Genomic DNA, 23,071 nt, shown 5'->3' with positions numbered 1-23,071 from the left:
AATCAATTGGTGTACGAGAAGGTGGGAATTACAGAGAAGGGTTAAAGCAATGCAAACATGCGCACACATGATGCAGTATTAGACCATAAGCACATCATAATGAAACTAAAGCTGAATCAGGGACATTTTCTCAAATTTAGAAATCCCGGCCAGATGCTTTTTTAAGCTCTGAAAAAGAAGACATGTTGTCACCCTAACAAAAGGATTTCAGAGAACAATTTGTGTTAATTTCTACCAAAGTAACTTTGCAGAAAATGTACTTGCACATGCACCAGGAGGTATAGAACCAGAACTATAATTGAGCAGCTGTCTATATTGTGTTTTGTCAAAAGATTCCTTTCTTTGGTTTTAATGGTTTTAATTTTTTTAATGAAAAAAATTGTAATCCTGATAGTATTCCTTTTTTTTATTATTATTATTTTATTTATTTATTTATTTTTTTTTTTTTACAAAATGTACCTGTAATCTGATGACTTTGTTTTTTGGATTACAGTTACTACTTTTTTGTATTCTGATTACATAAACATGTATTCCATTAATCCCCAAGCCTGAACATTTTATACAGCAGGTGACTTTTAAAATGCACATAATCCTATGTTGCAACTTGTAACTATAACTCCTACCCCAGGGTATGTGTAATAGGTGTAGGAGACTCCAACACCCATTACACACATTACCTCCAATCCTACCATCTTCACCAGCAGTACTCTTAAGTACTCTTAAGAAAAAGCAAGCTCAATCAGCATGTAAAGTAGTTTTCACTACAGTATGCTGGAAATGAAGCAATAACACAGCTAAATCTACAAGCATACAATGAGTGCATAACAGGGAAAAACCTACACAGGAAAAACTCATTCCTGAGTCTCTATTGGGAAAATAAGCAACTAACCCATCTCTTAAAATAAAAAGGTGGCAAATACACCATACATAAGTCAAAACAGAATAAAATAGAATAAAATCTGTTTGAATAGACATCCCTGAATAGTAGCCAATCAATTAAATTGTAACAACTTTAATAACAGCACTAGTTTTCTAATAGATTTTTTAATGAACTGATTTATGACTGCTAATGGTCATAAAAAGTTTAGTCACACAATATGTTTCTTCAAACATGTTTGAGATCATTTGGCAGGAGCATTTAAATCATGTCCTCCTCAGGGAACAGTTAAACAATGAACTCTCCTGTGAGATAGTTTTGGGAGACATGCGTTCCTCTTCATGGTTTAAGGTAGCCATTTAGGTAGTGTCATTTTTGTAGAAGAGGTGTAATGAAAAGATAATGTCAGTGGAAGAGCAACATGCGGTAAACTCAAATTCACAGCTAACTATGTGTTTAAAGAATGTGTGTATGGTTCCTTAATTGGGCGCACACTGCCCATAATGGAATCTGTGTGAGAAAGTCTTTGCTTTTTGATAAGAAAATTACAAATCTACTGAACTGAAAATCACATCTAGTTATACTCCATAATGAACTGTTGAGTACTTCAAAGATGGGCAGCATAACAAAGTGCTTTTTGTATTCGATGTATTATTCCATTAATCCTACCTGCAGCAGTAGAGATGCCAAGAATTCTGCATGCATGCTCCACCACAACCCACAAAACTGAGCTACCCACTGCCATATCCAAAGTCGTGCTCCGTTTTAGTATTCCTTTAACATATCAATTGGAGTAATACTATTCCACAGGTAAAAGGAGCACAAAGCTGTGGCTGTGTGTATAGGTTGCATAACCATGGCAGCATGGGCTCATGTCTGATAATCTTTCAGCCTTAGGGTGCCATAAAATGGCGACAAGGGAAAGCTTTTCCCTGCTAATCTGCCTAATAAATAGCTAAAACATTCACACCGACCACGCCTGCTGGTTTCACATACATTCCACTTTCTTTCAAGGTGAGGGATAAAAGTCTGGAAAAATAGCTGAGGATTATTTTTTTGTGTTAGCCAGAATTGTGGGTAAGACCACGCTCTGTCTTAATGATAAATCACAAAAACACAAAGAGTGCAGTAAGGTATTTTCCCTATATAAGAAATAGTTTGTTCCAGAGCTGTTGAGGGATAAGTGACCTTGCACAAATCTAAGCTATTAATCAAAAATGCTCATGCCAAAGTAGCAGTTGTAGTTCCCCTGAACAGGATGTGCAGTGAGAGACCCTAACATGTCTCGCTGATAAGCTGGACTAAGTGAAATGATTAATGGTAGGCGAAGCAGGACTGCCATACATACAAACATGTAAAGACACCAGTTCTGACATGAGGCAGACGCTCAGACACCATATCTAGCAGCGTATGGATGCCTGTGTCAGAGGTCACACATGCACACCCTCTCTCCTTCACAGCATATTATGAAAGATTAAAACCATTACAGCATGATTAGACCAAAAAAGGCTACAGTACAATATGAACAATGTAATTCCACATTCAAGATTCAAGAACTTCATTGTCATGTGCAAGATTTCTTCTACAATGATATTCTTAGTTCGCACATTCTCATGGATGCTGCAGTAGATTTTAAATAAAAGATAAATAATAACAAATAAAATACTGTTAATTGACATTAAATGTTGTCATGGTCATACTGCTACACAGAGTTTCTATCGACTTGTGTACGGTATTAGTGCAACATATGTGCAAATTATGTGTTGATATATATATATATATATATATATATATATATATATATATATATATATATATATATATATATATATATCAAAAGTTAATGGGCTATATGGAATTGATATTACAAAATTTCCCTCAGGAAGCACAAAGGTAAGCATTGCTGTGTGGTTTCTGTCGGATTCTGAGCTTGGGTTACTATTTGTGTGGCGTTTCATATGTTCTTCCCATGTTTATGTGAATTTCCTCAAGGTTCTCTGGTTTCCTCCCACTGTCCAAAACATGCAGGTAGGTGGATTGGCTACACTAAATTGCCCCACAGTGTGAATGAGTGTGTGAATGTGTGTATGCATGGTGCCCTGAAATTGACTGGAACCCCATCCTAGGTGAAGTCTCTTTCCTTGTATCCAGTGTTACCAGTGGCTCTGGTTCCACAGTGACCCCGAAGGAGGTAAAGCACTTACTGAAGATTAATGAATGAATGAATTAAATGTACTTCAGTATGTATATAGTGTAATTATTATATATGAGTAAATGGGTTTAGACTTTACTTAGCATGTGGAAATGCTGTGTACTCAAAAACCTACAAACCTTTGCGCAAGTAACCTGAAGAGGCCTCTTGGAAACCACAATATGAGGTAAAGGTAAAGACAGTTAAAGCAGTGTTGAATTGGCCTGGAAAAAACTCTTTCAGTTTATGGTTGGTATCTAGACTCCTGTTGAGAGGAAAAATGTAAATCTCTGTATGCACACAAGGCTAGCTTTGTTTTCAGCCTGGTTTCAAGACATGCTTTATTACTTCAGGTATGTAAGTATGTGTCTATATGCGTGTGTGAGTTTTCCTAACCCAAACAGCAGGCATCTGAACCAGCCATAAACAAGTGTAGAATACTAACTAGATCCAGTGGTTTCCAAACTGTCCCTTAGTGACCTTGAGCCAGTCCATATTTTTCCTCTTTACCCTCTTCCAACACATTAACTAAGCAATCCTGAACACAGTCCAATGCAAATGTACTGGAACCTGGGAGAAAGTAAAAATGCAGCCTGTATGCTGTCCACTAGGATTAATTTAACAAACACTGAACTACACCAATGCCAAGGATTTTATCTTCACTACATAATATGGAAAAGACACCTTGACCATTTCAATTTGTCACAAAAATCAGTAAGTCACGTTGTAAGCAATTCATTTTCTACCTATGTTTTATCCTATGAAATTTGTTTTTAGAAATACTTGGCAGAGCACACAGGCACCCAGACTTTTTGGATTTTCTCTCCTGAATCTGGTGTCAATGTGAGTCAGATGAGGTTCACTCGCTCTCCCACCCAGAGCAAGTCTTTGGTCCTCCGCCAACATCTCCAGCTGAGAACCCTGTCTGTTTGTTCTTTATTGATATCAGTTCAGTGGACCATCATTTCTGTTGGTCTAAAGACAAAAGCAAGGACAGAGGTCTTTGGGATATACTATATAATCGCATATGGCTGGGATATTTTGGTATGGAGAATACAGGATATAATACTCCAATCTGTGAGGTATATTCACATTCGCAATTTCTTATTTGAAAAGAGGAAAATACAACATAGAATATTCAAACAGCATGTTCATGCCGTTTAATTTAGCTTAATTTAAGTATGTAAATTGCACACTATTTGATGAAGCATAAACAACTCAAAGCTCAAATATACAGTATCTCCTGGAGCACTGCTAGATAGACACAGTAATACTTCAATCAGTATCCAACATACAAATTACTTACACATTTGGAAAAGATATCTCAATGTTTATGGAAGTAAGACACAGACCTGTATTTATGTGAGCCATCTCTTGTGTGATTGTGATTGGTTATTATCCAGAAGAAACACTGACACACTTACTGCTGCAGAAAAGAAGGGTGTGAGGTATGAAATCTATTCTACTAGACACTAGTGTTGTAGCTTGTTGGCCAATGTGCAAATAATCTGAAGGTACAGTGGTGAAAATGCAATGTGTCTCCTCTGAGAATAAATGGTTATGTTTGTAATAATAAATAATATAAACATTAATATTGTAGTTACTAAAGAGCAGGAATAGGCTACATGCATCAGCTAGTACTTATTTAATTGGTAGGTAATACAGCATTTGACATGCTGATGTGAGTCATTGATTGGTAGTTAGTAGTTCTCCAGGAGATATACACTCACAGAGCACTTTATTAGGAACACTATATTAATACTGGGTAGTACCCCATTTGCTCTCAAAACAGCCTCAATTCTTTGTGGCATGGATTCCACAAGACTTTGGAAATATTACTTTGTGATACTGGTCCATGTTACTTGGTCCTGCAGATTTTTGAGGTGCACTGTTATGCTGTGAATCTCCCGTTCTACCACATCCCAAAAGTGTCCTATTGGATTCAGATCCGGTGACTGGGAAGAACACTGAAGAACTCTGAACTCATTGTCATGTTCATGAAACCAGTTTGAGACATCTTTTGCTTTGTGACATGGTGCATTATCATGCTGGAAGAAGCCATTGGATGATGGGTAAATTGTGGCCATGAAGGGAGCACATGGTCAGTAACAATACTCAAATAGGTTGTGGCATTCAAGCGATGATTGATTGGTATTAAGAGTCCCAAAGTGTACCAAGAAAACATTCCCCAAATAACACCACCTCCAAAATTACACGGCCTGGACTGTTGACACAAGGCAGGTTGGGTCCATAGATTCATGCTGTTGGCACCAAATTCTGACCCGACCATCTGTGTGCCTCAACAGAAACTGAGATTCATCAGACCAGGCTACGTTTTTCCAGTCTTCAACTTCCAGTTTTGGTGAGGCTTTCTGTTAATGGCTGACAGAAGTGGAACCCGATGCGCCTCAAGGTTTGACATATTGTGCATTCTGAGATGCTTTCCTGCTCACCACAATTGTACAGAGTAGTTATCTACTCTGAAACAGGCTACTGTGGCCGTTCTGTCAGCTCGTACCAGTCCGGCCATTCTCCGGTGACCTCTCTCATCTACAAGGTATTTCCATCCGCAGAACTATCCACTGGATATTTAATTCTTTATTGCACCATTCTGAGTAAACTCTAGACTATTGCACATGAAAAACCAGCCCTGCATAAATGAGTAGGTTTACAGATGTTCCTAATAAAGTGCTCAGTGAGTGTATGTCTGCTATATATTTTATTTGTTCAGGAAGGTTAGGGAGTTATCTAGCTAAATGTCGAAATGTTTATCTTTACTTATTTCACTAAAGCGGGTTCACACTGTACAATTCTGGCCACAATTTGGTCATCTGAGACAAATTTGAGAATCCTAAAAGATTCCTATAATCCTAGGCCAAAATCTGTAGTCTTTGATCGGTAGTTTGACGTGTTCCCCGATAGCCGATTAATGGCCGTTGCGATCAAATTTTTCCTCTGATTAAATTCTGGCCATGTCAGAAGATTTGAGGCACAGTCCTGTAGTGTGGCTTTTCCTACTCTGTATGAGTCATCTTACGTGAGTCTGTTTGCCCCGTCTTGACTGTCGTACAGTCTGACATTAATGACAACGGAGATCCTACAGTGTGACATGGCTTACAGTGGGGATCGTGTTTGTACAGTCTGACAAGCAACAGCTAAAAAAGGACTGTTAAAAATCGCACAGTGTGCACCCGGCTTAACTGAATATCTACATACAATAAAAAAAATACATTTTATTGTATTGCATTTTATTTTGCCTGCAAATGCATCCCCTTCTCCATCCATGCAATTATAAGTATAATGTTATTATAATTTGTATACATTTTTAAATAAAATCTCTTTATTTAGACAGTCTATTCTTATATAAACGTTAAGATATGAATGATGATGCATGAAATTGGCATTTTCCTCAACCCCCTGAGAGAGCCTTATCTATGATGAGGTGCACAAAACGCTTATGACACTGAAGACATTAATCTTACTGCCACACAGGCTGCAGAGTTAAATAAAACAGAGTAGTAAAGTAGAGACAGACTGCTAATGTGATCTCAGTAAAATGGGTCATTTAAGTTCATCATTTCCACGAGTGGTACGACAATCTTATATTTAATCAAACAAGTAACAGTGCAGTTGTGTTAATGACCACATGTTGAAGGGGTCTTGCTCAGTACTGAAATATAAATTGGAAATGAGTTGCAGCACAGGATCCATAGTGAGCTAAAAAAAAGCAAGGTAACTGGATCAGACAATACAACCTCAAACTGTGCATTATGAAAATGAAAGAAGGAAAAAATATATAATTGCAAGGAACCATATCATATTACATCATTCTGGATTTCCTTTTATAGTTTCAGCTGCAGGGACATGATTAGGCATGTCTTCAGCAAGTTTATAACAACAGAACCCCAAAGGTCATGAAGGAACTTTAGTTTTTGTTTTCAACTCTTTCCATAGCCAAATTAAAGTTGCACTTTACAGTTACTCCCACCTTTAATCCAATTTCTCCTATGGATCTGTGATTCATCACAGCCAAACCTGTATTTAATTCATGGTAAATGGCGCACTTTATATAGCGCTTTTATCCAAAGCGCTTTACACTGTGTCTCATTCACCCATTCACACACACACACTCACACACCAATGGTAGCTGCCATGCAAGGCGCTAAATTGCCATCGGGAGCAACTTGGGGTTCAGTGTCTTTCCCAAGGACACTTCGGCATGTGGAGTCATGTGGGCCGGGAATCGAACCGCCAACCCTACGATTAGTGGACAACCCGCTCTATCACCTGAGCCACAGCCGCTCAATCATTATTACATTACAAACAAAAAACTTCTGGCTGCATAAACATCTCACCTGATGCAATCTTCCAGTTACATAATGGGAAGATACAATAATATACACTACAATAAAAACAAATTACTGATAATTTTTGGTATCACAATCATGTCATTATGCTCTAGAGTAAATAATTTGTGGGGTTTTGTTATATGACAATGATCAATGACACACTGGTGTGATGCTTTGTGCTGGGCCATTTCCTCTCGGAATTAACAGCACATTTCAAAATGTTTTATTCCTCTTATACCACAACAACCCTTATGAACTCAACAACATTGTGCTTTTTAACCATTCATCCTTAAAATGTAATGTTGTGGAATGTCTGCAAGACAGGTTCATTTTTGTTATACCAGTTAAACAGTCCATACCTCACCAACCTCCCTTTTTTCCTGAAGTTAATAAGTCTTTCCTGTGGTAGAAAAAAAAACATACTGACCATTACAAAACTCTGGAGACTTATTCTCTAAATGTTAACGAATTCTGATTGGTTACCATATCAAAGATGATGCTTTTTTCATTGTTCAATAAAAACATGTTTTAAATTAGTTTATTATTAGCCTTAGAGTATGTAGAGCATCTGCCTGTGAGTGTCCCAGTGAAAAAGTTGTTACTATAGAAACAAAAATGTATTTGAATGAGCACATTAATGTAAACCTATCAATTGAATTACAGCCAGAACTACTCCCAAAGATGCTGTTATAGAAAACTAAGCAACACCTTCTGACCAATCAGAGTCACACATTCAACAGGGCCGTGGTATAATAAAAAATAACATATGTATCTAATTTAATAGCTTTATATAATGGCTGTTAAATTACTTTAAAGTAATAATCTCATGATGTAACCTCATAATCAAGAGTCTGCAAGCGGCAGCCAAAAACCTAATATAAAAGCACCTCACACAGTGAAGGTACAGTAATAGGACTGACCTGAGATTTCAGCTATGGAGGATGAATTATGACAAATGAGCAGTGGCATAGCTGATGACAGGCCTGAGGCTGCATGTGGAGTCTTTTAGATGAGGCAGCTGTCTGGTGTTTAATACCAAGCCAGACCCACCACAGCACAAAATCACAGAAATACAAACCTCCAACCTAGTGCACAGCTGTTTTTAAATTTGCTATACAAAATCTTTATCAGGTCCAGCAGTTCTTCAATCAGTACATTCTTAGAAAAAGGTCAAATCTAGAACCCTTTGAGCTAGGAAGCCATAACTTTACGAAGAATGCGCTGAAAGTCCCTTCTCTAAAAGTGTACACCAGATCAAATGACTGCATATACCCAGGGTCAAGGTCCTCCTACCCTCTGCCAAAAAAAATACCTAGGTAAGGCAATACTGTCAATTCAGGAAGCACCAGCCTTCATCATGAATGACAGGAAAAGCTTGAATGACAGAAGCAAATCCAGACTGGCCTAGTATTTTTAGTTATTTTATTTGTAAGAAGAAAACTGTTCCCAAAAGAAAGGAGTGCAATAAAGTGATGGAATATGTTCATGCTGTCTTTTTGCCTGGAAATAAAAACGTTTGGCTACTGATGAGTTAACGAGAAACTTTTCTCATGAGGGTTGAAAATGGGGATTTCAGGATAGCTTATCTGATGAGTCAGCTTCTACTGAAGTTGGGAAATGAATTTGAGGGCAATGAGCATGGGAACACACTGAACAAATAAGCTATTACTGCCATACAAATGTCTGGATACTTCAGGAGAAATTAATCACACGGAGGGTTAAAACTTTTTTTAAACTAATTTTTCAGTAAAAATGTTAGTACATAAATGACTGGAAGGGTTTAATGTTGTAGCCAGCAGAAACAACAAAATGATCATTTAAGGGCAACCTGTATTTAGCATGGTCTTGATACCAGACTATTGTCATTTGCCTCTTGACTTTATAATGGATAACTTATTCTCAAACAGTGAAGGCATATGGGAGACTGAACCTGGTTGGATTTATTGGACATTTTCTGCCATTGAATGGGTAAAAAATAAATAAATAAATACATAAATAATCCACCACCTAGACACCCTGTGATTTTAAGTCTGATTTAAGTTATGAGTACATACTTAATGTTTAGTACTATCTTCATTTGAGTATTGAATTTCACCATGTCAGTGCTCTGTCACTCTGGCTATAATCTAGCTTTCAAGATTTCAGAAGCAAAGTCAGCAAAAATATGAAAGAGATAAAACTGTTTATATTTTTAAATCTGCTACGTTTTTGATAATGCATTATACATTTAACATTATACATAAACATAAATGCATTATACAGTTAACAATGCTATACAAATGTGGAAAATAATTTTTCTACTTAGAAAAAACTTTTTTCTAAGTTCCAAATTACTGGTGCAAGTTATAAAAACATGGTTCATGCTGATACTATTCTACATGGAGCAATGTGTAAGACCCACAAACACTCTTTCCACCATCCATTGCAGGTTACTTCCTCTGGGTCCAACTTACATAAACTTGGATATATATATATATATATATATATATATATATATATATATATATGTATGTATATATATATATATACACACACACACACACACACACACACACACACACACACACACACACACACACATTTAAAACAAGGCATTGAATTGAGTTTAATTAAACTGCATACATTTTTTGGTAAATTTGCCAATACTGTTTCATAACAAACTAGTAATCCTGGCCATTTTAGATTTTTTTTTTTTTTTTTTTTGCATGAAATTTGTTTTATTTGAAACCCCCCAGTGCAAGCTACAATTCCTATATCTGCAGCATTGTAAATTTACAGATACAGTGCCCTCCACTAATATTGGCACCCTTGGTAAATATGAGCAAAGAAGGCAGTGAAAAAATGTCTTTATTGTTTAACCTTTTGATTTTGATGTTTTTGAAACCAAAGTGGAGCTTTTTGGCAATAAACACCAGAGGTGGTTTTGGCACACACAGAGAGGTAGTCATATGAAAAAGTACCTCATGGTCATGGTTAAATATGGTGGTGGCTCTGTAATGTTTTGGGGCTGGTTTTCTTCAAGAGGACCTGGACATTTTGTTAGGATACATGGAATCATAGACTCAAACATCATAATAATATAATAATATATAATAATATATATTAAATATATATAAAATATAATATCAAATATTAACAGATATTAACAGATATTAAATGAAAACCTGACTGCCTCTGCCAGAAAGTTTAAAATGGGCCATGGTTGGATCTTCCATCAGGACAATGATCCAAAACATACATCAAAATCAACACAAAAATAGTTTACTGACCACAAAATCAAGGTCCTGCCATGGCCATCCCAGACCCCTGACTTGAAACCCATGGAAAACCTGTGGAATGAACTAAAGAGGAGAGTTCACCAGCGTGGACCTCGAAATTTGAAGGATCTGGAGAGATTCTGTATGGAGGAATGGTCTCAGATCCCTTGCCTTGTATTCTCCAACCGCATCAGGTATTGTACGAGAAGACTCTGAGCTGTTATCTTGGCAAAGGGTGGTAGCACAAAGTATTGCCTGAAAGGGTGCCAATAATTGTTGCACTCCTATATTTAACAAAGATATTTCTTTTTTGATAAACCTGTGCTTTGTTTGCAATTGTTTGATATACATGAGAGCAGAGTATTTTTGTGAATTTGTTGACCGTACAGTGGAGGGCACTGTATAAATATATAATGGAGTGGACCTGCAGACAGTTTAAGAGGTTTAACTCCTGCCAGAGACTGTAAATATTATTAGAGAAGCGCTGTTGTAGACATTGAAGTGTATGAAATATGCACAGCAGATGGAGTGGCGTTATCTCCAATATGTGATATATCACCCATATAATCTGAACCTAAAATGTTTCTAAAAAAACAACCCAAAGAAATGTCACTTTGTTAAAGAATTGCAAGATTTAAAATATATTAAATACATGTTAATATACTGAAGAACTATTTTTCTAAAATTGATTTGCACAAAAGAATGAACTTGAATAAATATCACCCATTCAAATGTATTATGTAATATATTATATAGATGATAATCGGTGACTTTTTGACCTAGTAAGTTGCATTTATTGATATTTAAAGATTTTTATTTTAATTCCTTTTCTCTTCATTGGTAAACTAGTATATTGCTCATTTTATAAAATATGAACATATTTTTGAACTTAAGAACATCATATATGATTATAAAATACATTATGAAATAATCAGATCAAGTATGGCTACAATAACTATTGGATCTTTGTATTATTCACAGATTTTTGTTTTTATTAGAGTTTGCATGTACATTCTTGGTTGAACATTTGCTTGATATTTGCATTTCTATCTTTAACTCTCAGCTCATTAAAAAAAAAACACCTTATTACAGGTACTACGTTATACTTTGTAACTGAGGTTTAAAACATTTTTCAGAAACAATATCAATGTTAACTGCAAGGAGCTAAAAGGCATTGATTTGGTTTTACATTTACCCTTAGAATACAATTTTGCAAACGTATTTTTAAACCTCCTTGAATTGGAACCTGTTCATAACTGATTTGTTTAAATTGAATCCATGTTCATCTGAGGATATGTATGTTTAGTCTCTTTGTGTCTTGTTCCAGTCATGTTTAGTTAAGATATCAGTGACAAATTACATAATCATGTGTTGGATTATGTCCAGAGTTGCAGTCAAGGACATGGTGAAAAGAAGAAGCTCTAATGACCCGGTCTGCAATCACAGGGTTGATTTGTCAGGGAAATGAATGAGAGTGAATAAACCTGGTGCAGACAACACTGTCAGCGAGGATGAATGGAATACAAGCATTTGCCTCTGCTGCCATTATCCACTATGCTCACTTCTCAAGCAATGTTTTTACAGACAAGAAACATGATTTAGAATGTACTGGACAAAGAATCCCCAAAGGAAAATGTCAATGCATTTTTAATGAAGGCTGAATATCACATAGCAGCATCAGTCAGAGCAGCCTTGCATCTGTTAACATGATCAAGAGTAGCTGCTGAAATTTCAGTCGGGGGTAAATTGGGGATATAATAATTGGCCAAATATTCATCAAGTGTGTTTATCTTTTGAAGTCTTAAATACATTATGTGGCTTCAAGAAATGAGCTTTTATTCAAACCAGGTGAGAGAACAAAAGGCTTAAGGGAGATTGATTGAGTATTGTGTAAACTGCTTGAGTTCGCCAATACCGGAATCATCACATTTCAGTTTGTACTAATGAGAACATACATAATGCCAAATTACACTTTATATCTTATGTCTTACAAATATTAAATGAAGCTACTACTGCTACATAAAGAGCTCAAAAACATTCACCAAATTCATTCATTCATTTAATTATTTATCTTCAGTAACTGTTTTATCCCGGTCAGGGTTGTGGTGGATCTGAAACCAATCCTAGGAACCCTTGGTCCGAGAGTGTAATAGACTCTGAATGGGATGCCAATGCATCACAGGATACCGTGCACACACACATTCACACCTTGAGGCAATTCAACACAGCCAATCCACCTACTGACATGTTTTTTGGAAGGTGGGAGGAAACCAGCGAACCCAAAAAACCCCCACTGCAGACAAAGAAAGAACATGCACAGAAACTCCAGCAAGTAACCTGAGCTCAGGATTGAACTGGGGACCTGGGACATTACATTACATTACATTTATGCCATTTGGCAGAGGCCCTTATCCAGAGTGACTTACATTTATCTCATTTATATGTCTGAGCAGTTGAAGGTTAAGGGCCTTGCTCAAGGGCCCAACAGTGGCAGCCTGGCGGTGCTGGGAACTCATGATGTTCCGATCAGTAGCCCAATGGGACTCTATACACTGTGTCACCATGCCATGTTATTGCTGTTATAAATTAATAAAAACTATTTTTAGAGTTTGAACAGTCAGTCCTGGAGGATTGGCGATCTTGGTGATATCCTGCTCTAATATACACTCATGTAACACTTTATAAGAAACAGCTGTACACCTACACATTCATGCAATTATCTAATCAGCCAATCATTTGGCAGCAGTGCAATGCATACAATCATGCAGATATGGCCCAGCAGCTTTAGGTAATGTTCACATCAACCCATAAGAATGGGGAAAAAATGTGATCTCAGTGATGTAGACCATGGCATGAGGCTTGAGTATTTCTATAACTGCTGATCTCCTGGGATTTTCACGCACAACAGTCTCTAGAGTTTACTCAGAAAGGTGCAATAAAGAAGAAACATCCAGTGAGCTACAGTTCTGTGGATGGAAATGCCTTGTTGATGAGAGCGGTCAATGGAGAATGGCGAGACGGAGACTCAGATAACCACTCTGTACAATTGTGGTGATCAGAAATGCATCTCAGAATACACAACACATCAAACCTTAAGAAGACCACAACGGGTTTCATTCAGCGTCAGCCAAGAACAGAAAGCTGAGGCTACAGTGGGCACAGACTCACCAAAACTGGTCAGTTGAAGACTGGAAATAGGCTAAAAAAAAATTCCTAGCTTCTACATTTATATACTTATTCTCCTCTTTACTAGTGAATGGAAAAGACATACAGAACAAAAGAACTCTAGGAGCTCTAGATCTCTCACTCCCTCTGCCAATGATTTCCTTAATAGGGACATTTAATTCATCCAGAGCTTATTTCCCCCCACATATAATAGGATCACCTCTTATTAGGATTTGCTATTTTAATGTAACAGTGGTTTCTGTGAGCAACCAGATTCCCTTGAGACTAGGGTTTTCCCAGAAAAACACATTAAGCCTGAAATTTACACTAGCACTTAGATGTGTATATCATAGATGTGTCAGGTATATAAGACCGAAATACATTATAGAGTAAAATATTGAAATACAGCAAAGTGCTGCGGCAAAGTGCCAAGAGATTTGTACCTCATAAAGCCTTGGAATGTATTCTTTAGTTGAAAAAAAAGCATGAGGCAGTTTCAAATATATTGTTTTGTCCAGTGCATTTGGCTTGAAACTGTGAGTTTTTTTAAGTGTGTGTGTGTGTGTATGTGTGTGTGTGTGTGTGTGTGTGTGTGTGTGTGTGTGTGTGTGTGTGTGTGTGTGGAGGCAGTCGAAGTCAGCAGCAGCTGAGAACTCTCAGCACTGTTACTTTCCCTGTATCATCATCTTCAGAGGACAAACGATTCTGAACTAAGGTCCTGCATTCCATCATGATTTACTTATGGTACAGCAGTGATACCAAAGGCTTAATGAATTACTGATTAGTGTTTTAATTTACAAAGTGTCTAAGTGAATTGTGCTATATTCATATCAATGGACTTGTTAACATGCTTCCTTTGCATAATTTTAATCAAATAGCATTTAAGAGCCTTACACTGGCCGTAACATGTGAACAGAGAGTGTTGGAACTGAGCGTAACACGCAAAGGCTCAGAGTCAGACTGGAAAATTAAGTACCTCATAAAGAGTTAAACAAGCACTAAAGGAGTCCTTAGTGCTTGCACAAGCCTTTGGCAAAGTGCCAAACTTGTCATGATGTCTGTCATGTAAATTCCCTTTCCCAATCCTTTCAATTCAATCCAGCCATGTTATTTAAAATGACATGTGCACATGATAGACAAGTCCAGATGACAGTAAATCATATTTTGTAAGTGTTTCAGTATATTTAATAAAAAGTTTAATAAAGTGATATTAGAATGGGCAAAATTATGTAATTTGTGTTATTTTACATGTTATTTCATCCTCTAAGAGGAAAACATCTCTTCACATTCAATCGCTGGTATAAAGTCGAGCTTGACTTTATGTGCCACAGAATATGCAGTGACCCTCAATTCAATCATGGTTGCATGATGCAAATTTGTAAAACTTGTTAAAGTGGCTGTTAGGACAAGAAAGTGCTCATCAGGCTGTAAAGGTCATCAGCGTGCTAACCACACCTGTGGTCGGCTAAAACAGACCTGACACAGTCATATTTATTGATCACCTCTGCCGGAGCATAGATGACTATCAGTGACCTCCCAGTTTAACCTCACAGAGGGTGGTAGACACAGGGGTCATGGCCACAATTTAAACAAAATTTCCTCCCACTCTCACTTTCTTCCTCTTTTGCTTTTACTGCTGGAAAGCTTTTGGAAATTCAGATGTCACAACTGAACATGTGGTGCCTAATACAGACTCTGTCAAAAATAAATGTGACGTATTACAAAATGAATTCCTTGTCTACAGCTATTGCAAATAACAATTCAAGGCCTTCGTTGTTTCTGTTTCTAGAGAGAAAGTGTTGAAAATAAATATTTATACCTCACACACCAAGGAACATTTTGCCCTTTTCACACAAAGCTCTGATCTGAGGAAAGGTTCTGGAAACCAAATCTCCATAGTCTCCTTGAGTGCTGCTCACCCCATATTGTTCTGATTGCTTTCTTGGTAGTTACAAACTGCTGATTTAATTAGTTGTGATGTCTGCTTTTCTAAAGTGAGTTTTTCTTGGCAGGTCTTACGCCAGCACCACTCTGACACTCTGTTTATAAATGAAAATATACTGATGATATAAATAGTAGTTATTGCTTACATTCAGACATTAGGTAAACAGTGCTGTAGAACTAGAAACTCTAGTTTGCCAAGCAAGACACACCATATGAAATCTGACAATAGCTAGATATTTTTAAGGGTTGCATTCTGCAGAGCATTAGAGGAATTTCTGCAAATTTCTAGTACTTTATGGCTTGATTAAGGCTTGCTCAGTGACCCAACAGAGGCTCACTGGATGCAGTTAACCACTGGGCTTCCATATAAACATGGATTATATTTCGGTTTGAGGGCTTGCATATTCTTTCCTGGATCACTGAGAGCATATGATCCTCATAAAATTGTAGTAAACTGAAAATCTGACACATCTTGTCAACTTCATACTGTGTTTGAAGAGTTATGGGCAAAAACAGAAGAGAAATCCTGGAATTTAATGGATTAGATAACTTCAAAACTGACTTTGACATCACGAAAAAAAAATCCACAAAAAATGTAAATGAATGGATTAATAATAATTTATAATAATAAAAAATGTTCAGCTTAATATAAAAACCTGCAGGGGAATAACCTATTGGTACTGGCAGGTTTCCAATCCCAGTGTGGCAGTGAACCTTGCCTTCAGGTGTGGAAATTAAGTTCAGGCGAAACAAAGCACTTACATATTACAAAGCATTAACATACTGGGATAATATTTGCTTTAGGGTGTGATCACAGAAATCCTTGTTTCACTATGTGTTCATAGTAAGACCAACATTTTAACCATTAAATAAAGAAATGTCACAGCCCTGGAGACCAGGAACAACAAAACCCTGAGGTCCACACAAAGATTAATGTAAACCAGTATTCCATAACAAAAAGCCACAAATTTGACCATCTGTGTCTCAGAAAATAATCCAAGAGCCTTGTTTGCATTGCTTTTAGAGTTTTCATATTGGTAGTTTATCAACCAATTATATTTTAAGGAATGCAGAAAGAGTCCGACGTAATTGAATCCATATGGTGAATGCACAGTGGAGATTCACTGACATGCAAGCATTTGTTCTAGCATTATGCAGGCTAAAATAATATGAATGGATGAAATACGTATATAGGGAGCCAAGAGAAATAAACAGGCGATCAGGAGCATGTGGAGCTGAGGGTGCACTACGGTTCTCCACCGCTCATCTCTCACACTTGTGCAACACCAGCCTGAACAGGATAAAGTGGAGTTCTTCTGTACAGGACAGCCAGCCTGTTATTACATGCAAGATAAATAAAACATAGGCCATGCTCACTTGATGTCAGACTGCTGGTGGTTTGCTGTAGATTACAGATTTTAACAGAACCTTTTTTTAAAAAAATTCATTTCCTGTGTGGTCATGTCAAGAGGACAACAGAACCATTTAGTTCTGAGTAAGATTAAACCGTCTAGTCAGGTGTAAATCGACATGTACTGGTTGATAACCAGATTATTATATGCAATTATTTATGACCTTTGAGTTTGAGTGTCAATATATTTTTGCATTGTTCATTTACGATCAAGGCATGTCTACCAAATTATGCAGGAAAAGGTGACATTTGCAGAATATCTGATTTGTTCTTTGGTGCAAAATTAACGGTCAAAGGTCAACACAATTGTATTGCTTTATACAGTGCTTTGCATAAGTATCCCCTTGAATGTTTCCACATTTTGTAAAGTTACAACCTGGAATAGAAGTGGACTTAATTGGGATTAGGTGCCATGAATCTGCACAAAATAACTTACAATGTTGTATGTGGAGGGAAGAAAAACGATATTATTTGCAAAGTTATTCACAAAAAAAGGTAATGGTAAAGGTAATGGAAAACGCTTAAATTAGTTAATGTGCTAATCAGATGTTAAATAAATTATTATTTAAAATTGCAATCATTTGTGCTTGTTGAACATCCCATTCAAGAGTTAATCCCACTCTTTACTGTTATAATAATCACCACTGTTCTGGGAAGGCTTTCCACTAGATTTTGGAACATGGCTGTGGGGATTTGCCCATTCAGCCACAAGAGCATTAGTGAAGTCAGGCACTATTGTTGGACAAAGAGTCATGGCACGTAGTTAGTGTTCCAATTAACCCGAAAGGTGCTCAGTGGGGTTGAGGTCAGGGCTCTGTGCAGGCCAAGCGAGTTCTTCCACTCAACCTTGGCAAACCATGTATTTATATACCTTGCATTGTGAACAGCGTCATGATAAAATAGCTTTGTGCTTCTTTCCAGTGACAGGAAAGCATAATGCTAAAGCATACAAAGACAACTGTGTGCTTTTAACTTTGTGGCAACCATTTGGGAAAAACCCACATATGACTGTGATGTTTAAGCGTCTTTTGTAACTTTTATGTGATTAGTTGAATGGAGTACACCTTGAGTGCAATTAAGTCATTTATGTCATGTGATTTCAGTGCAATTATGTCATGTGATCTCAGTATAAATACACCTGTTCCAAGAAGGCAAACAACAACAACAAAACAAATAGCATCATGAAGACCAAAGAACTATCAAAACAAGTCTAGGAAAGTTCTGGAAAGTAACAATCAGTGTTTGGCTATTTAAAAAATAGCATAAACATTACTCATGCCCTAGCGTACCATTAAATACATTATTTAAAAACAAACAAACAAAAAACAACACAATCACGACTTGGCCTAGAGCAGGCTGTCCACCAAAGCCAGTGACTGCGTTAAAAGGGGATTAGAGAAGCAAGTGAGAGGCCACCTTGAGAGATGTGTTTACAATTCCTACAACACTACATTGACTATGTTTACATGGACAGCAGTAATCTAATTATTGACCTTATTCTGAATAAGACAATATTGTGATTAAGGTCTTTACACGAGTTGCTTTTAGAATATTCCTTTCATGTTCCTGTTTTACATGTTGTAGAACATAGAATGATTAACAGCACACGTCATTACGTCACCGCGCCATGCCTTCCGATTTTCCCTCCACAATATCATATATCAACATACAGTTCGTCTTCATTATGGTATACAGTTTTGGGTGTTTCATTTTTAATTTTATGAAAGCTTCAAGTGCAGTTAATTATTTGTTATGCTATATGTGCAAATAGACGACTGCTTGAAGCCGTGGGTTGCGTCCAAAACCATATACTTACCTACTATATAGTAGCCGATATACATGTATTTCACCTACTATATAGCAGGTAAGTACGCAGTTTCGGACGCAGCCGTGCTCTCTTGTTTGCCGTCAAACGGTTGAGCACTGCTGTGTGTGTATGTGTCCTGTCGCAAATGCAGCGAAAACTCCCACACGATGTTAATAGTGTGATTAAGGTCTTTATATGTCTATAATGCACTTCAATAATGCGACTACAATAGGAATACTCCACATGTCTTAATTCGATTAGTGATTACTTCAAGTATGACTTTAGTCGGATTAAGGTCATCAGAAATCGCTGCTTACATGGTAGTTTCTTAATTAGAGTATTGTCTTCATCCGGTTAATATCAAATTATTGTTGTCCATGTAAACGTACTGAGTGATTATGTCAAAAAACCTGAGCTAGATATTCTCAATTAAATGTGCATGAATTGCACCAAAGTAATAAATCTCTGAGAAATGTGATTTGAGGTTAGAGTTGGGGTGGCAGAACTTATTTAAAGGATGGCATCTGCAGCCACACCCCTGATAACTAGTTGTCTTCAAATTATCATTACAGATTTTTTTGAAGAATTGAGTATTAATGCTATATCCAACTTTTGATTATGCTACAAACCACTTTAAAGTGCTAATTAAATATAATATATAATAATATAATGAGTATAATATACAACATTCTTACAAAGTTCATATTCGCTGCCAGCTTGCTGTCAAAATTTTTTAAATCCTGACAATTTTCCATCCATCTTTCCAGGATAACTGTGGACACATTTTTCTATAAGACCAGATATTTCTCTGAGAAATCAGACATTATATGGCCTTTCTTTACTTACATGAGAAATGCTGCTCAGACATATGCAGTGAATCCTGCTAGAGTGTGATAATCAGTCTCACACGCTGAGGGAATATAAGAACAGAAGAGCCACTCAGTCTCTGATTGACAGGTCACACTACTCATTTTGCGGCATATTTTCTGGCCAGGGTTCAGTTGTCTTTAGGCTGTGTACAAACATGATATAGTGTTGTTTTAGTTCCAGTGGTTGATATTACACAGTGAGAACATTTCAAGCCAAACATCTACTGGGATTGTCTACTGGCTTTTCTTCTGTTTAAATATTTAAAATTACCACAGTCTGAAGCTCTTTTTAGATCTTACGTGGTAAAATATAAATCATGGCTAATTTTTTTAAAGAAAATTAAATATTTCCACATCTCCTCTCTATGTAATGGTAGTCACTTAATCACTCACCACTTACTGAGTCTCCTTCAAGACACATAAAGCAAGCAGCTGTTGGTGGTAGTAGTCTGAATGTAAAGAATGAAAGAAATGTAAAGAAAGAAAGAAAGAAAGAAAGAAATTGCTATTTGTTATTGAATTTTTACTGTTATTGGATAATGTATTGATGGAATGATAATTCCTTTATAACAATAGTGTAGGTTTTTGTGAAGTTGGGTATTCAATACAATACACTAATACTCAGACATTGGAGTAAAGCACAAACATATCCTGGCATGATTTAAGAGCATGATCTCATCTCATGATCCACACAAAACTTTATTTAATGTTTTTGCTGCATTCATGACATGCCTTATAATGTGGACCAAGGTGTGTGTGCGTGTGTGTGTGTGTGTGTGTGTGTGTGTGTGTGTGTGTGTGTGTGTGTGTGTGTATATATATATATATATATATATATATATATATATATATATATATATATATATATATATATATAAAATATACATACAATATACATACAGTATATAAGGGTTAGAAGAACAACAACACAAGGACAAGGGAAAATAACTATATGAAAAGTTTATAAGAAACAGTCTCCTTAAACCTCAACACATGGTGCAAAGTGACATTAGTACTGATAAGGATAAGGTTTATTTATCCATGTGGTTTTTATACGGCTATAAAACACCAAGCAGCAGACAAACCCATCATGCCTCCCTCATGTACTAAAGTGCTGAAACCTGTGCCTATGGTGCGCATTTCCTGGCCCAAGACTCTATGCCCTGAAACCCTATAAGCTCCTGGAGGCCCCTAAACACAACACATAAAACACTCCACTTCTTTGACTGACATCTACGCTGAGAGATGTGAAGCTCTTTGATCCTTTAGGTTAAAAACGGTCTCTTCTGTTAAGTGTTAAGGTTCTGATTTGCGAGTGTAGATGGATTTGTCATTGTAAGAGATTAACTTGTGCACTCCTTTATATAAGCAGAAAAGCTTATAACATTTTATCTGCATGGTTATCAAGACAAAACACTGTCAGAAATGCTTAGCAGTAAAGCAAACAGTGATAAACAATGAATGGTGAGATGAACCTTCATGTTTGGGTTCACTGACTGACAGGACACTAAGTAAAGCTTCTGTCCTCTGGGTCTCTTAAAAGCCACCCTCATTCACAGGGCAGTAAAACAATCAGGCTGTGCCCTATCTTCCCCTCATCAGCTAGAGGGGAATGTTAACATCCCTCAGAGTTGCAGCATTCCTCGCTCTTTAATGTGGTTTAATAGGGAACCATGTGGACAGCTAAGAGCGCCATGGTTTACAGAGGAAATTGAAGCCTAACACCAGTTAAGGAACCAAGTAGTTTCTTTGTGCAATTAACAGTCAGGGATTTCATTACTCAAACCTAACATTAATTACTTCCATAAACACCTAGTCATGTGAAAAATAAAAAAATATGGCTTTTTTGACATATTTGGACAAGCAAACATTTGATCATCTTTGAAACAGTGACTATTAATAAAGCTGATATACTTGAACAAACCACATGGAAAAATAGCTATTTCAGTTGGATTTGCTAGTGTGCTTAGGATCATTATCCTGTTGAAAGGTCCACTTCCGATACACTATCTTCAAGTACTCTTTGATATGATGCAGAATTCATAGCTGAATCAATGAATGCAAGCTGTCTGTCATATCCCAGTCCAGCCATGACTCAGTTTCCCAAGAAGCACCCCCCCACACACACGCATGCGCTCACCTTCCCCGGAGTTCTAATCACACACACCTGCAGCCACTCACGTCACTCTCGCACCACAACTATTTAGAGACCTTGAACGCATCTCACTTTGCGAAGAATACGTTCAGTAGACTTGTTCTCTGTCGATATTCCAAGCCGTTGTTTCTAGTGTTTGTTCGCTTAGTTTCCTTGACCTTTGCTCACGTTCCCGACCACACATTCTGCCTTGCCCTTTATTGTTTTGTTCGCCCGATCGCCTGACCTCTGCCCGCCTTACGACCACGAACTTTGAACAGCCTTGGACTTACGTACTGATCCTGCCGCCCGCTTCTGCTTCCGTGCTCCTCACGGTACGTGACACTGTCCAGTCCCTGAGGCAGTGAAGCAGCCCCAAACCATAACATTTCCACCACCGTGCTTCACAGTTAGTGTGAGGTGCTTCACCTGAAAAGCTATCTTTGGTCTGCGCCAAACATGTCTGCTGTTACTGTGGCAAAACAACTCTATCTTTGATACATCTGTCCAGAACACATTATTCCAAAAGGACCGGTCTTTGCCTATATGCACATTGGCAAACTGTAGTCTTACTCTAATGTTCTTATTAGACAGCAAATGCTTTTTCCTGGCACGCCTCCCATGCAGGTCAAATTTGTACAATCTCTTTCTGATTGTAAAAGCATGCACTTTGACGTACTAGCAGATCCTGGGATGAAATTTTGTGGTTCTTGGAGACTTATTTTGCATCAGACGGTCTGCTCTTGGGCTGAATTTGCTGGGACGGCCAGTCATGGACAAATTGTCAATCGTTTGAAATCTGCACCACTAGTAGATTATTTTTCCTTACAGTAGAATGAGGTTTTTCAAATAATCTGGAGATCTTTTTAAATCCCTTGCCAGACTCATAGGCATCCACAACCTTTTTTTTGAAAGCCTTATAGAACTCTTTAGATCTTGGCATGATGACACCATACACCTCTATAGCAAAGGGAACACCTTGAATACTTGATTATATTTAAGTGTAGATACAATTTGACTTTCACTCAAATAGATTTTTGCCTCCATACCTTTAATTCAGTACGCTT

The 23,071-nt window shown here is 37.2% G+C and overlaps 1 protein-coding gene across 3 annotated transcripts in view; it reads right to left on the bottom strand.

Annotated features, from left to right (window-relative positions):
• Positions 1-23,071, bottom strand: part of tmem72 (transmembrane protein 72) — a 46,176-nt gene that overhangs the window by 11,927 nt on the left and 11,178 nt on the right. For 2 of the 3 annotated variants that reach the window (XM_047154151.2, XM_047154154.2), the window contains exon 1: positions 8,338-8,642. The exons of the other annotated variant lie outside the window; for it this stretch is intronic. In XM_047154151.2, the coding sequence (XP_047010107.1) occupies positions 8,338-8,386 (49 nt within the window). In that variant the 5' untranslated portion in view covers positions 8,387-8,642. Of the gene's footprint in view, positions 1-8,337; positions 8,643-23,071 lie in introns of those variants that run through there. 3 annotated transcript variants of the gene reach the window in all.

Source organism: Ictalurus punctatus, chromosome 3, assembly GCF_001660625.3.
Source record: "Ictalurus punctatus breed USDA103 chromosome 3, Coco_2.0, whole genome shotgun sequence".
In the NCBI taxonomy this organism is placed as follows: Eukaryota; Metazoa; Chordata; class Actinopteri; order Siluriformes; family Ictaluridae; genus Ictalurus; species Ictalurus punctatus.
Note: the sequence above shows the minus strand (reverse complement) of the source record. Positions and strands in the feature narration are given on the sequence as shown.